Source organism: Eptatretus burgeri, chromosome 4, assembly GCF_056783735.1.
Source record: "Eptatretus burgeri isolate ZD-2024b chromosome 4, Ebu_testis_v1, whole genome shotgun sequence".
Lineage (NCBI taxonomy): Eukaryota > Metazoa > Chordata > Myxini > Myxiniformes > Myxinidae > Eptatretus > Eptatretus burgeri.
In genome coordinates, this window is record NC_140964.1 from 118,277,954 (window position 1) to 118,292,997 (window position 15,044).

The 15,044-nt window shown below is 43.7% G+C and overlaps 1 protein-coding gene across 4 annotated transcripts in view; it reads right to left on the reverse strand.

Annotated features, from left to right (window-relative positions):
- ESPN (espin) overlaps positions 1-15,044 on the reverse strand; it is a 118,833-nt gene that overhangs the window by 45,621 nt on the left and 58,168 nt on the right. For 3 of the 4 annotated variants that reach the window (XM_085879843.1, XM_085879840.1, XM_085879842.1), the window contains one exon: positions 8,186-8,317. The exons of the other annotated variant lie outside the window; for it this stretch is intronic. In XM_085879843.1, coding sequence (XP_085735969.1) covers positions 8,186-8,317 — 132 coding nt within the window. The remainder of the gene's footprint in view (positions 1-8,185; positions 8,318-15,044) is intronic. 4 annotated transcript variants of the gene reach the window in all.

The window sequence follows — 15,044 nt, forward strand, 5'->3', positions numbered from 1 at the left end:
ATATATATATATATATATATATATATATATATATATATATATAGACGTATATATTATGCATGATCCGTGTAATCGACAAATTATTTATTTCTTACAAGTGTTCTATTTACTGTCGTTTTATCGATCTTGATTACCTACAGTGCATCAAATTGTTACACAATTGTGACTGCAGAAATGGCACTGACATGTATTGTAATAATTGCATTGTACTGTGTTGGATGAAGACACGAGTGTTTCGGAGATTGTGCTTAATTACTTCAAGTGATATTAATTATCAAATTCATTCCCTTTCTCCTGGTACCGAAAAGTTAGAAATATTCTGATGTTTATTGAAAGAAAACTTGCGTTCCACATTATTTTCTTCTTCCTTTGGCTTTCTCCGTTGTACTGTTTCGTGATTCAAGCAGATATTTGAAAAACAACAGCATTTGCTTTGAAATGTTAAGGCGAAACTTGTAAGTGTTGTCATTTCTAGTAATCTGTCATCCGCACATTTATCTGTTTTAGAAAAGTGACGGTAATTCGTTTTTGTGTCGTTGAAGTCAGAAGGTACTATTTGATCTGATGTACAGTTGTCAATGCTGCCATTTTTGTTTGCAAATTTGGCTCAAAGTTAACTTTGTGAAAAGTTTTGTTCAAAACTGTCAAATTCATGTTGGAACCGACATTTTCAAAATGGCTGAACCAAGCTGTCAATGTTTATTCTGCCACTTGATAGCTGCGTGCCAGCTTGTAATCAATATGAATTGTGACCAGTTTCATCTTGTCACTGATGGTAATAGACGTTAACGTACACTTGTATGTTTCTAAAATGTTGTATCTTAAGAAGGCTGAACTAATTCTTTATAAATGAAAATAAATCAGCTGTATATGCAAAAATATATGCAAGCATTTACTGGCATGCGACGTCAATGCACTGTAAAAGGATTTGACGTAACTGCGCATTCAACTCCCAGTGACAATGGTATAATGATTGTGTAATTGATACTGCAGCGTGTCCAGCCTACACTGATGGTTCTGACCACAAACATGTTGTTTCTGATCAAATCACTTTTCCAAACAAAGAAGAACATACCTGTGCAGCTGTGTGCTGTGTTAAATACAACTTCTTTGTCAATGTCCTCTCTTTTACAATGGTTCCCCAAAATGGGGGCAAACAAATTTGTTTGGCACCAAGCCCACATAAGTTTAATCTGGGACTGTACCGAGTAGCCAAGTACAGCGAGATGTTCGCAGTACGGAAGACAAACACAGTTAGGGGGTGTGGTACATGGCGCTCACCACCGCACACCCATCATGCACTACCTCTGCAGTGATGTGAATGCAAATATCTAAGGGCTGTGAGCCACGAATGGTAAATAGTAAGACAGAACATTACCCGTGAATAGTCAAAACCGTGAGTGGCAAACCTGTGAATAACGAGGGTTTATTGTACAACAAAAAGCTTGGACATTCCTTTTAATTATCCCAGGCAACTAACCACGCCCCGCGGTGGAGATGCACTTTACATGAAGCATTTCTCATTGTCCATGTATGGATCTTACACCTCCCAACCTCCAGGAGTACCTCTGGCTGTGACTTCCCCTCTGCTCCCACCTGTTGTTTGTCTGTGTGTTGTACTGTCTTCCAAACAGTGACGACTACATCTATATCTATCTATCTATCTCTATCTCTATCTCTATCTCTATCTCTATCTCTATCTCTATATCTCTATCTCTATCTCTATCTCTATCTCTCTCTCTCTCTCTCTCTCTCTCTCTCTCTCTCTCTCTCTCTCTCTCTCTCTCTCTCTCTCTCTCTCTCTCTCTCTCTCTCTCTCTCTCTCAGACAACATGGACAAACTTTTCATCACTCATCCCAATTCTCTCTTCCTCATATGTGGAGATTTCAGTTGTCACCATACTAATTGGCTGGTTGTTGGTACCTCTCTCACCAGCCATGGCACTTCCCGGATTTCTCCCAATGGCAAATCCTCATTTCTGGACTTGGTGATGACGAACTTTCCAACAAATGTTTTCCTGCTCTTCCACTGCTCTAATTGGTTTTTCTGAGACAACAGATATGTTTGTGAATGTCAACATCTCTCTGGACATTCTCAGAGAGCTGCCACAATGCCAGGAAGTCTGGCATTTCAATCAGGCAGATTGGCAAGGACTCCAAGCAAGCAGCAATCTCTCTTCAGGACTGGTCTCTCGCATATACTGCCCTTAATGTGAACTAAGCCTGGGAATTCTCCCACAGAAACCTGCTCTCTCTCATGCACATATTAATCCCATCTCGTCTTCAATTATCCTACCCTTCTTCCAACCCATAGTACACTGAATCATGTGGTGAGGGAATTGTTCTGAAACAACTTGCTTTTCTCTTCCTGGAAGGATAATCCGGCCAAAGGCAATCTAAGTGCATTCCAAAAAGTCTGCAATAAGTGTGTGTCCACTCTCAGGAGAGCCAGAAAACGAGATTTGTCCAACCTGAAGAATGAACTTTAATACTTGTCTCCCTCCCTTAAAACCTGGTGGCATATTGATAAATCTGTCTCTGGAGTATGTTCCCCTTCCATCCCTTCCCTCTCTTCAAATGGCACCAAAGCCGACTCCACTCGTGAGAAGGCTGAATGCTTCATTACTGGATTTGCTTCCAAATATTGTGTCCCCCAACCCCTTACTCTCTCTACCCAACCTTCCCAAATGTACACAACTGATCCTGGACTCTGAAGCTATTGCACTTGAAAAGATGGAGAAGTTTATTTCAACCCTCATGTTTGACACTGCTGCTAGACTGCTTTTCTGCTCTTGCACATCCTCTCTCTGCTCTTTTCACCCACTCATTTGGCGAGGTCAACTTCCATCTGCTTGGAAGTCTGCCAACATCACTCAGCTAAGGTCAGGTATGGGAACATGCACCGGAGCAGCGTGTCGCTGAGTCCACTTTCTGCCGGTACTCCAGGATCTGGCCATTCCCCACTTTCGTCCTCCAGCACAGGTACCAGCAGCACCACACTCCAAGATCCAATGAATCCATGACTCCCCAGGCCCAACCCAGATGTGTTGACATCAAGCTCACAGCCAGGAGAGACATGAATATCACTGCCAAGGTAAGTGAATCTCTCCGTGATCTTAACATCCTCGCCACAAACAGGCACAGACAGAAGAGTAGCATCCAAGATATCATTGAAAGCCAGGATCTTAGTTTTGCCCCCAGGAAACCCATAATCCCAGCGGCTCCGACTCCTCATTTAGCACCTTGAGGGCCCCCAAAAGGATATGTAGAGTCTCCGCAAAGATGACTGCATCATCTGCGAAATCAAGGTCAGAGATCTTGCCATTCCCAAACAATGCACTGCAACGTGATCTCTCCGACATCCTCCCCAGAATCCAGTCCATACAAGTGCTGAAAAGTGTGGGGGCCAGTACACACCCCTGACAAATTCCAGTAACAACTGGAAATAAGTCAGAGATGGTATGACCACATCTCACAACACTCTCAGTACCAGACTACAGTTCAGACATCAGCATGATCAGTTTTGGTGGCACCCCACGAAGACCAAAAATCTTCCAGAGGGCATCCCAATTCACGGAATCAAAGACATTACAGAGAACAACATAGGCTGCAAGCAGACCCTGCAGAAACTCTCGTTTGCATTTGGTGAGGAGTCAAAGAGCAAGGATACAGTCAATCATTGACCTCTTTGGAGTAAAGCCTGACTGCAATGGATGCTGGTGCTCAAGCAGATGCGGGCAAACCCTATCAAGAAATATTCGAGCAAAGACCTTGCGTGGTTCATGAGTCTGTTTCCCCAAAACCACTGAGTTTCCCCAAAAGGTTTCCCCAAAACCACTGAGAGCAACGTCTCCCCTCAGTAGTTGTTGCCGTCCTGGCGATCACCCTTCCCTTTCCAGAGAGGGACAACAAGGCCCCTCTTCCAATCATTTGGGATGATGCCTGTGTTCCAGGCAGAGCATAGAACTGCATGCAATGACACGAGTACAGCATTTCCACCAGCCTTGAGAAGTTCAGCATGGATGGCACAAATCACGTGAGCTTTAGCACATTTCAAGCGGTTCACTGCAGTCTGTGTTTCCACAACCGAAGGTGGGCCGCAGTTGATTGGAGGGTCAGCAATTGGGATAGAAACACTCCTGATATCCAATTCAACAGCTGGTGGATCAGCCTGGCACAGCGACTCAAAGTAACCGGCTGAGCGGGCCTGTACTTCGGACTCCTCTGTCAAGAGCCCATCACCCTCTGCTCCAACTGCAGTACACCGAGGGATGGGCAGGAATGCAATGCATGAATTCCCCTGTAACCAGGACGAGAATCATTTGACTACAGGTGAAGCTCTACCCTCTCCACAGAGTCCTTGTACATAGGCCTCCTTGTCCACCCTTGTGGCATGTACACTTTTGTGCCTCAGCTCCTTGAAGAGCTCTGCTCTGCCATTCAGCCTGGCCCTGCGACTCTGGTCAATGGTTTCCAGTGTCCCTCGCGAGACACATTTCTTCATCGCCCTATGGTGAGTTCCAAGACATCCACCGGCAACATTAAGAATGGTTGTTTTGAAGGTTCTCAACAACTTTTCAGGATCCCCCAAAGCACCCAGACCTACCAAATCTCTACTCAGCCTGTTCGGATACTCCTCAGCTACACTCTCATCCTTGAGTTTGCCAACATGCAACCTAGGCTGGAATGGTACCATTCACCTGGATTTTAGCTGCAACTTCAGAGTTGCTACAACAAGCCTCTGGTCAGTATTGAGGAACTGAGCACTCCGGTAGAACCTGCTGTTCTGGATTATCTTCCAGCAACCATCAACGAGCACATGGTCAATCTCCTTTGCCACACTACTAACGTTGGAATACCAAGACTAGCGATGAGCCTGTGGGCACTGAAACCATGAACCAGCCACCCTTAGTCCATGACTTCTTGAAAAGTCAAGGAACTTGGTGCTATTCTGGTTCACAGTTCCAGACCCCTGGGGACCAACACACGTCTCATAACCATCACCATCAGTTAAAATTGATAAATTGAAATCTCCCAAGACGAGAAGAGTATCTTGCCTGGAGCACTCATGAACCACAGACTCGAGCGTGGCATGGAATGCATCCTTCACGGTGAGATCACTTGCCTCAATCGGAGCATATACAGAGACCAGGGAAACGACACCAAAGGAGTGACGAATCCTTAGCCTCATAATACGCTCATTGACCGGTGTTACCTCAATTGCCATTGGAGTCAGCTTATTGGACACAGCAACAGCAACTCCTTGAGCATGGTAACCATCAGAGCGACCAGACTAATCATAGGTGTAACCACCTGCCATGATCTCGCTGCAATCCGGTCTCCGAACCTCAGAGAGTGCTGCAATACCGATGTCCAAACGCTTGAGCTCAGATGATAACAGAGACAGGTGATCATCCTCTCTTCAGGATAGGACATTCCAGGCACCCACCCGAAGGGATCACCTCAGGTAAACCCAAGGAGACCACCGTCTGGAAGATAACACCTCAGCACCACCCCGACACACACGACCGCAAGCTGACCCTGGAAGGTTACCCCATGGTTTCCCTCCTATCATCAAAGATTGGGGGTCCTGAAGGCTTTGCCCCAATCTCATCATCTGGTGAGCTGCCCTGTGAAGGGCAGCTGCACAGGAGGTACTTCCATGGAGAGGGTTTTCAGATTTATTTTTGCTTTTGGTATGTTTTGCAGGATACAATATCACTGCACTTCATAAAAAGGTGCAAAAACGATCCCCTTACCTACAGACCTAACAGCTTACTTCAAATCTTTCGCAAAGTCATGGAATCCATCATAGCCGTTGATATGAAATCCTTCCTTATCTCCAACAACCTCATCGCAAATCATCAATTTGGTTTCAGATCAGGTCACTTCACATTTGACATGCTGCTTTTACTCACCCAACAATAGATGGAGACTCTCAATGTTAGACATGAGATCAGGGCCATCTCTGATAATATCTCGTGCTTTCGAGACAGTCTGGCGTACGACTTGTGTTGGCTTGGTGGTTAGGGTGGCTGGCTTAGGGTCTTATGGTCCTTAGTTTGAACCCTGTTGGCTGCTTAATTAACACCAGGTGGGTTTGACTCAGCCTGTCACCCTTCTGAGGTTGGTGAAATGAGTACCAATGTAGTGGGAGAGGTGTACAGTATCAGTGGCACAGCCGCACTTTCAAGAAATGATAGCTACCCCAACAACCAAGCTGCCATATGCAAGAACAGAACAGAAAGTCTGGCATCCTGCCGTGCTCTCCAAACTCTCTGTCTATGGCATCCAACACCGACTCCACACAGGACTTGCTGACTTCCTCTACTCTCGTAGCCAACGTGTGGCTCTCAACTGAATATTTACATCTCCTCTCCTTGCCAAGGCTGGAGTGCCCAAAGGCAGTGTTCTTGGCCCAGTCCTATTCCTGATCTTCATAAATGATCTCATCGACACTCTGGGAAATCCCCTTTATATCTTTGCTGATGACTACACTCCTCTGGTATGACATCCCTCATCCTTCAGACAGACAGGCTGCATCACAAGCTGGTCAAACTTGAAATAGGTCTTTCAGTCCAGCCAAATTTCACAATCTCACTATCTCTCTCCAAATGGACTGCCAGGCAAACCATCCGATAAATTTTCTTAACAATGCTCTTGAGTAAGTTCAAACATTCCAACACCTTGTTCTTACTGTCAGCCATGATCTTTCTTGGGCAAACGATGTTTCAACGTTGGCCTCCAGAGCCAGCTAACGACTGGGCATCCTCTGGCATTCAAAGTCCTTCCTTGGTGGATCTGAACTCCTATCCACCTACAAGGCCTTCATTTATAGCTTGATAGAGTTTTGCTCTCCCCTCTTCACTGGCTCCCCTGCCTCACATCTTGCTTCGCTTGATGCCATGGAAACCAAGGCCGACAAGATTATTGAAATCTCCCACGATGAAGCAGAGTTTATGGGCCTATCACTTCGCCATCGCAGACAGCTCGATGGCCTGTCTTCTACTGCCTCCTTTCTGGTCTTGCACCCTCTATTATTTCCTTGCTTTATCCCCCCCCCTTTCCCCAATGTTTCAGCAGGACACACCCAGTCCATTATCAACTCCCTTCTGGTAAAATTACCTAAATCCAGGATCACTGCTCACCACCACTCATTAGTTCCTCTTTTTTTTTCGCACCTGTGAAACCAACTTCCACATTCTCTTCAATCTCATTCTTCCTTCCAGGTCTACAAGACAGCCATTCACCACCATTTTAGATTGTGCCCATTCCAAAATCATGAACTTTTCTACACTTGTTAACTTACTCAAAATCCTCCTTCCAAAATGGTTCATCCAAATTGGCTGCGCAGGGAGGGAACTCACTGCAGCACACCCACTGTGCACTACCCTCCGCAGGTGATGTGACCGCAAATATCCGAAGCCTGGGGGGTCACGAATGGTACGTAATAGGACAGAGAATTCCCCACAGACAGTCAAAATCACAAGTGGCAAACCTGTGAACAGCGAGGGTTTCCTGCACTTCACAAAGCTTGGACATTCCTTTCAATAATCCCAGGCAACTTTCAGCAAAAATGGAATCCTAGTCTGTGTGAAGTCTGGTGTTGATGCTCTGTCTGATCAAATTTATTCTGTGTGACAAGAACAAATTGATTCGATTTTGGTGAAGATCCGGATACGAGGATTTTTGTAAATTTTTCAAGTGATTCTTCACCATTGAGAGATGGTGCCAAAAACTATATTTGGCCCAGTGAGGAGTGATGTAAGCGACATTTTTTAATGACATGATGATGATAGGATCGGATGATAGGGTAAGGGTTAAAATAGTGCGATATGGCATTAACTCCAAAATGGCCGATGTGGCCCTTACATCACTCCTCCTCGCGGCGCCTCATATAGAGCATGATATTTGAAAAAGTTGTGGGGAGATTCGGACGAAACTTCCTGCATGAGTTTGATAGGTGACAAGAACAAGCCGATTCGATTTTTGTTCCGGTCGGGATGAATATTCGGCCTATCAGTGGGATAGAACACACAAACTGTTCAGCCTGGAGGAGGTATGTACTCTACTGAGTGCCGCTCTGTTATTCATTCTGAACTTGTGTTCCTGCAGGTAAATAAAAGCGTAAATTGCGATTTTGAAAGTGGAAGAAATGTATTGTGTCTGCAGACATGCTTCTTACCATGAGCTCGACAGAGTGCAGATACTTTGCACATTTCATGAAGCCGCTGAACCCGGCTAGATCTGCAGGGGTTAGTTCTGTGCTGTCGCGGGCAGACACATTCGCTCCATGCACTAATAAAATCTGGCAGCACTGGAAGAAAAATAAAAGTTATGCTGCAAAGTTTGAGTGGCAGTTGCAAACACTAGAAAGTTCATAAATCTGTCATCCCAACCACAAGTCCTTACAGGATTATGCAGAACGAGCATACCTTTGAGTTGTCCAGTCAGGGTTCGATTTGTGACCCAACTACAAACTCAGATTAGTGTTTCACAGGCAAGGCATTGCATCACAATGTACCCTATCCCTGAAGCTGGGAACATGTCTGCTAGCATTCTGTGTAAACGTTAAAGATCCCAAGGTATTTTTCGATGAAGAGTCGGTGAGTTATCGCCACCACCCTGGCCAAATTCCAAAGTCTCCTGAACAGCGTACATTGTGATACAATGCTTTGGCTGTAAAACATGGCATCAGCAGGCGCAGTAAGCAATGATGTGAACAGCAGTATACAAAAGGAGAGATCACAACCACAGTATCAATGGCTTTTCTGCTCACATTGTTGAACATAATAAACTATGGAGTTTTGTTCATGACATAAAACTTTTTCCCGACGACGTGACATTGTGCACGGATTCAGATGAAACTTCCTTAATGATTTAGGTAGATGACAAGAACAAGCTGATTAGATTTTGGTTCAGGTCCGGATGTAGATCTGGCCCATTAGGGGGATACAAAGGAGGAGGTATGCACTCTGACTTGTGGAGCATAGTAAAGACCCCCCCCCCCCCCCGGTAGGCTGTGCTCAGGCCGGCAGCCTGGAACCTCGCCGAGCGGTGTCCTGACTTTGCTGAGCAGAGCCAATTTGGGCTTGGTGATCAAATTTTATTCTATGGCAACTATCTTCATCAGAGGAGTAAAGAGGGGCAAGATGCCTTGTCTCCCACTCCTTATAATCTCCTCGATTCTGGTTTTACGTTCAGTATCATGAATATCCACAGCAGAAGTCTCTCTGAATGACAGTGCTGTATAGCAAGCAATTTCAAATGAATTATCTTCAGTATAAGCTGAACAAAAGGACCGAAGAGGATGTGCATCACCCAACGTTCCTAACAAGGGTATCTTTCCTCATCCTACTCTACACATGTAACCCTCTTGCTCACAACACTTGCCATTTGATCAGCAAATCCTGTTTGTAAGCAACTGCAATGTTTTGAGATGAGTATTTTCATTCTATTAGACATATAAAATTAACAAAAGACAAAGCAAGCATTGCTTATTACAATGTTGCAGTTGCACATCTTTTATCCCCCTCACCATTCCCACTTAAATGCTGCATTTCAAAGAATGTTACAATTCTTGTCTCCCTTGAATGGTGCATTCAAGGATTTGCTGCTCTGTGAAGTGGAATGTGGTAAGTAAGCACCCATCCTTGTATTTTATTTTCCCAGTGCAAGATATCAAACTCAGGCATTTCCTGCTGCATGGTCACCTTAAAGGGAAGTTTTTTTCCCAAAGTTGACGTCATTGCAATTGTCAACGATTCCAATGAAGTCACCTTGGGTAAGGACATGCACTGTAAGCCACTCGTTCGGTGTGGTGTAATGAAACGGAAGACCAAAAATTATCCCCGTGCGGGAGTGACGGTCATCTCTGCGAGAAAATACATAGCCTCCTGAAGGTAGGGCAGTTTTTGCAAATTTGAAGTCACGTGACACGAAAACGAAAGCGAATATCGAAAATCCGGCCTGACAAAATTTAGATATTGTCCCATAGTTTCAGATGCCACAATCAAATTCAAGATCACTTGAGAAATGTAGGAGGAGATAGATTTTGAAAATCGTCATTTTCGCATGAAAATCGTCATTTTCGCATTTTTTGCCAACTTTGAAGTCACGTGACACAAAAACGAAAGCGAATATCGAAAATCCGGCCTGACAAAATTTAGATATTATCCCAGAGATTCATATGCCACAATCAAATTCAAGATCGCTTCAGAAATGTAGGAGATAGATTTTGAAAATCGTCATTTTCACAACGGACGGACAGACGGACGGATCGAAGGACATCTACACCCATATTATTAGGTCATGCTCAAAGAGATGACCTAAAAAGGAACCCAAAGAAGTAAAGAGCAAAGATGGAGTCATCAGGAGGAACCTGGAAAGGATTCGGGTTTCAGCCGCTACTCCACGACCCTCAAACCCATCCAGGCGCAGCTAAGTAAGCCTTCCAGAAAAATTTCTGCAAGAATTTACTCCTCCTTCGAGAGAAAGATGAAGAAAGAGAGTCATAGAGATGTAAAGATAAAAGAGGACAAAAAGCAAGAATTAGAACGAATAAAGATAATTGTGAAAAAAAAGAAAGAAATTGGAATGAAATGTGAAAAGAACAAAGATGTCGGGAAGAACTCAGACAGACGATTTCAGCAGTTACTCCCCCAAGCTCAAATGCAGCAACATGTACAAGCTCCCAGAGGAGAATGCAAAAGATCCATAAAATCTCAAATCCATAAAAAGAGGAGAATGCAAAAAACAACTTTTAATTGAGCAAAATGCACCTTCCTTTATGAATCCACATCCTTGGTAATGTACTGCCTATTTGAAGCACTGAAGGAAGGACTTCTGGTTTCCAGTTTCTGACCGAGGACGCCATTATTTTCTGCTGTGAGTGACTCAATTCCAAAGCTGAGCCTACTGTCTCAGATTTCGCTGACACCATACATTGTTGTCCTCTTTAGTTTGTGTCAATTATTGTTCTTGTTGTGTGCTTATTGCAGTGTCTTTATAAAAGTCATTTATTTACTCTAAAAGCAGAATTGGACCCAATATACTGCAGTAAGAATGCCAGGATCCACAGGGAGAGCAGAAGATACGATGCCTCCATGGGCACATGTTGCTTGCATGAATAGAGGATATCTGCCAAGCAGGTGTGGAAGGGACTTGTATACCATTGGCTGACAGCTTAGAAGGTAAAGCCAATTGCAAAAATGAAATATCTTGGATGATACAGTGACAAAGTTATTGACCCACCAAGTTGGTTGCTTGTGTCAACCTCAAGAGCTACCTGATAATGACATCATGCATGAGTCAAACAATATTCAGGTCAGATCGGGTATGGGAGCATGCACCGGAGCAGTGCATCTCTGCGTCCACTTTCCTCCGTTAATCCAGGGGCCTCCGTCTGGCCATTCCCCAGGCAGATGCCTGGCCCATCCCCATCTCGTTGAGATGCGAATAAACTTGCTGCAACCACGAGGCACCTGGTCGGCCCATTGGCCTCCTCCACTCATGAGGATCCTTCATTGAGAGAATCTGATGAGCAGTATCAGCATCAAGAAAATGAGCCATATGTCCATACAGCCACAGTTGATGCTCACGGACAGTGCAGGTAATAGATCTCATTTGAGTCTCTCTTAACAACCGCTCGTTGAACATAAAAACTGACCAGCAATAGCCAAGGATTCTCCGAAGAGACCTGGTACCAAAGTAATCAAGTCCCCATCTCAGATCTTGGTCAGAGTCCAAGTCTCACATCCGTAGAGCAAGACTGGAAGCACCAAGGACCTGAAGACTCAGACTTTCATCGCCTTGCACACGTACCAACAGTGCCATCCCCAATATCCAGTGAATCCATGACTCCCCAGGCTCGAACCAGATGTATATTGACCTCTGGCTCACAGCCAGCAGAGACATGAATATCACTGCCAAGGTAAGTGAATCTCTCCGTGACCTCAACATTCTCACCACAAACAGGAACACACAGAACAGCAGCATCCAAGATATCATTGAAAGCTTGGATCTTAGTTTTGACCCAGGAAACCCATAATCCCAGCTGCTCCAACTCCTCATTCAGCACCTCGAGGGCCCCCAAAATGATATCCAGAGTCTCTGCAAAAATGACTGCATCCTCTTCAAAATCAAGGTCAGAGATTTTGACATTCCCAAACAATGCACTGCAGATTGATATCTCCAACATCCTCTCCAGAATCCAGTCCATATATGTGCTGAAAAGTTTGGGGGCCAGTACACACCCCTGACAAACTTCAGTAACAACTGGAAATAAGTCAGGCATGGAACCACTACATCGCACAGCACTCTCAGTAGAGTTCAGACATCAGATTGATCAGTTTTGGTGGCACCCCACGAAAACCAAGAATCTTCCAGAGGGCATCCCGATTCTCTGAATGGAACGCTTTGCAGAGATCAACGTAGGCTGCAAGTAGCCCCTGCAGAAACTCTCGCCTGTGTTCGGTGAGGACCCGAAGAACAAGCATACGGTCAATTGTTGTCCTCTGGTGTAAAGCCTGATTGCTCTGGGCACTGGTATTCAAATGTACTTGTATCCATATATTTTTACTCCGGTGTGACAATCGATAAGCAGGGAGTATTTGGGCAACAATAAATTTTGTTGAAATAAAATCCCCAAAAAGTTACAATTTGGTGAATGAATTGGAGAGCATTTATGGATCAACATACCAATCTTTATTATGAGCCAATGCATCCACTTATATGTAAAGAGAGTTGTAACCTCTTGCTTTTGCTTCAGCATCTCCAGATATTGTTGTGACTGCAACAGCTGTCTGTGTTCCTTGTGTTTTGTGGTTGGGTGAGAAGCAAGAATGGTTGCTTATTAAAGATATAACACAATTGTAAACAATGAATCTGACATAAATTAGACTTCACATCATAATGCAAGTCTCAGATTTGCTAGTGGGAATTTTTATCTTGCCAAAACGAAGTTTTTGCAAGATATGTTAGTCAGCTTGTATGTTTTTTTTTTATTTTATTATTATTTTTTTTGTCTGTAATCACGTATAAATAATTCTGCAGAGCACAGTTATCATTGGAAATTTTTGTAACTTCGCATATCAGAGGCCTATAGAGGTCCCTTTCAGCGCATAAAATTTTGAAGGTCAAGGTCAAAGGTCAAGGTCACTTTGTGGCAAATCAGGAGAGTCAACGAAACCCTTATTTTTTGAGTAATTTTGATCGGATTGTCTTCAAACTTCATGGGAATATAGTTCATGGTCTGGCGCTCAGCTGCTTAATTTTTGGTGGCGATTGGCCTTGACCTTCATATGTTTTTATTTTTTGGTCTGTAATCACGTATAAATCACTCTGCAGAGCACAGTTATCATTGGAAATTTTTGTAACTTCGCTTATCAGAGGCCTATAGAGGTCCCTTTCAGCGCATAAAATTTTGAAGGTCAAGGTCAAAGGTCAAGGTCACTTTGTGGCAAATCAGGGGAGTCGACGAAACCCTTATTTTTTGAGTAATTTTAATCGAATCATCTCCAAACTTTATGGGAATGTAGTATATGGTCTGGTACTCAGCTGATTAGTTTTTGGTGGTGATTGGCCTTGACCTTCATGGTTAGCACTTGAGGTCAAACATATTTGACCCCAAGGTCAAATTTTCAAGTATTAGGAACCATATCGTGTAGTACCTCAAATTGAACACCTCGCTTAGTGCTTTCTAGATATGTCAAGCTTGAGACATTATGACGTCATTTGGTGACGTTATGAGGCAAACACATATTTTTCATGGTTACTCTGTAGAACGATTCTCATCGGAATCTCTCGTAGGCAGATATTCCTCAAGGAGTCGCTCCTGGTGGATAGCAGCTCTGTTCACCTCAGTGTGACCTTAAAAAAGTCACGTGGTCACCTTTTGGCAAGATACGGGTCACCCTGCGGGTGACATTGGTTTTATTTTGTTGTTGTTTAATTCAGAATTTTATTAAATAATTGAACATGCATGCACATAAAAAAAATCTAAAATTGAACAAATAAATAATAATACATATTTGACTCCAGCAATTCTAGCATTTATTTTCTTATGTATGAGGGTGTGCTGAAAAGTAATGCCTCATATTCATTTTCTACGAAACACAAAGATATTTGAATTAAACAAAGACATACCAACATCAATCTTTATTTTACCATTAGGAATATTTATTTCTCAACATAATCACCAATGTGATCCACACATTTCTCCCAACGTTCTAGTAGTTCCACGATGCCATCACGATAGAACTGTGCATCCTGCTGACAACCAGCACCTCACAGTGGCCATGACATCGTCGGAAGAAATATGTTCTCCACGAAGGTGTTTCATAACTTTGGAGAAGAACTGAAAATCTGATGGACCCAAGTCAGGTCTAGTGATCCTTTGTGGCTCTACTCCATTGACCGTCTCTTACTCTCAGAATCAGTGGTTCCCAAACTTTTTTGTCCATGACCCAAAATTTGAAATCACATTTGCCTCGCAACCCAAATGATACTGGTACCTAGTGCACCTATGATAAAAATTGTCAGAGAAAATGCTTTTGACATGAACCCCCCCCCTCAAAAACTGAAATTTTGAGGAGGGGGGTGCAAGTTTGGGTCATGACCCTGGGTTTGGGAACCCCTGCTCAGAATAATAATAGTGCACCCTACTCAGACAGTCATGTCATCGACAGTCACTCATCCCAACTATCATCTCCGGTACTTCACAACACTCGCAGAATTGCGCTCCCTCTGCAATCTTTACTGACATAGCACCGAGACATCAAGTGACAGAATCACGAAACTTCACACCCAGTGGCGGGAATAACTAACGTGCGAACTGTACTTTGTTTCATTCGAATATCTTTACTTCTTTTGGAGAAAAAGAATAGGAGGCATTACTTTTCAACGGGCTACCATCGTAAGCTATTGTTCATTCATAACCAAGCCATTATTACCAGTCATTCCAACTGCCATGGAAGTTTGTCATAGCTTGGGACACTGGGAATTACTGCTCAACATAGAATCATCTCAAATCCATTTTTTTTTTT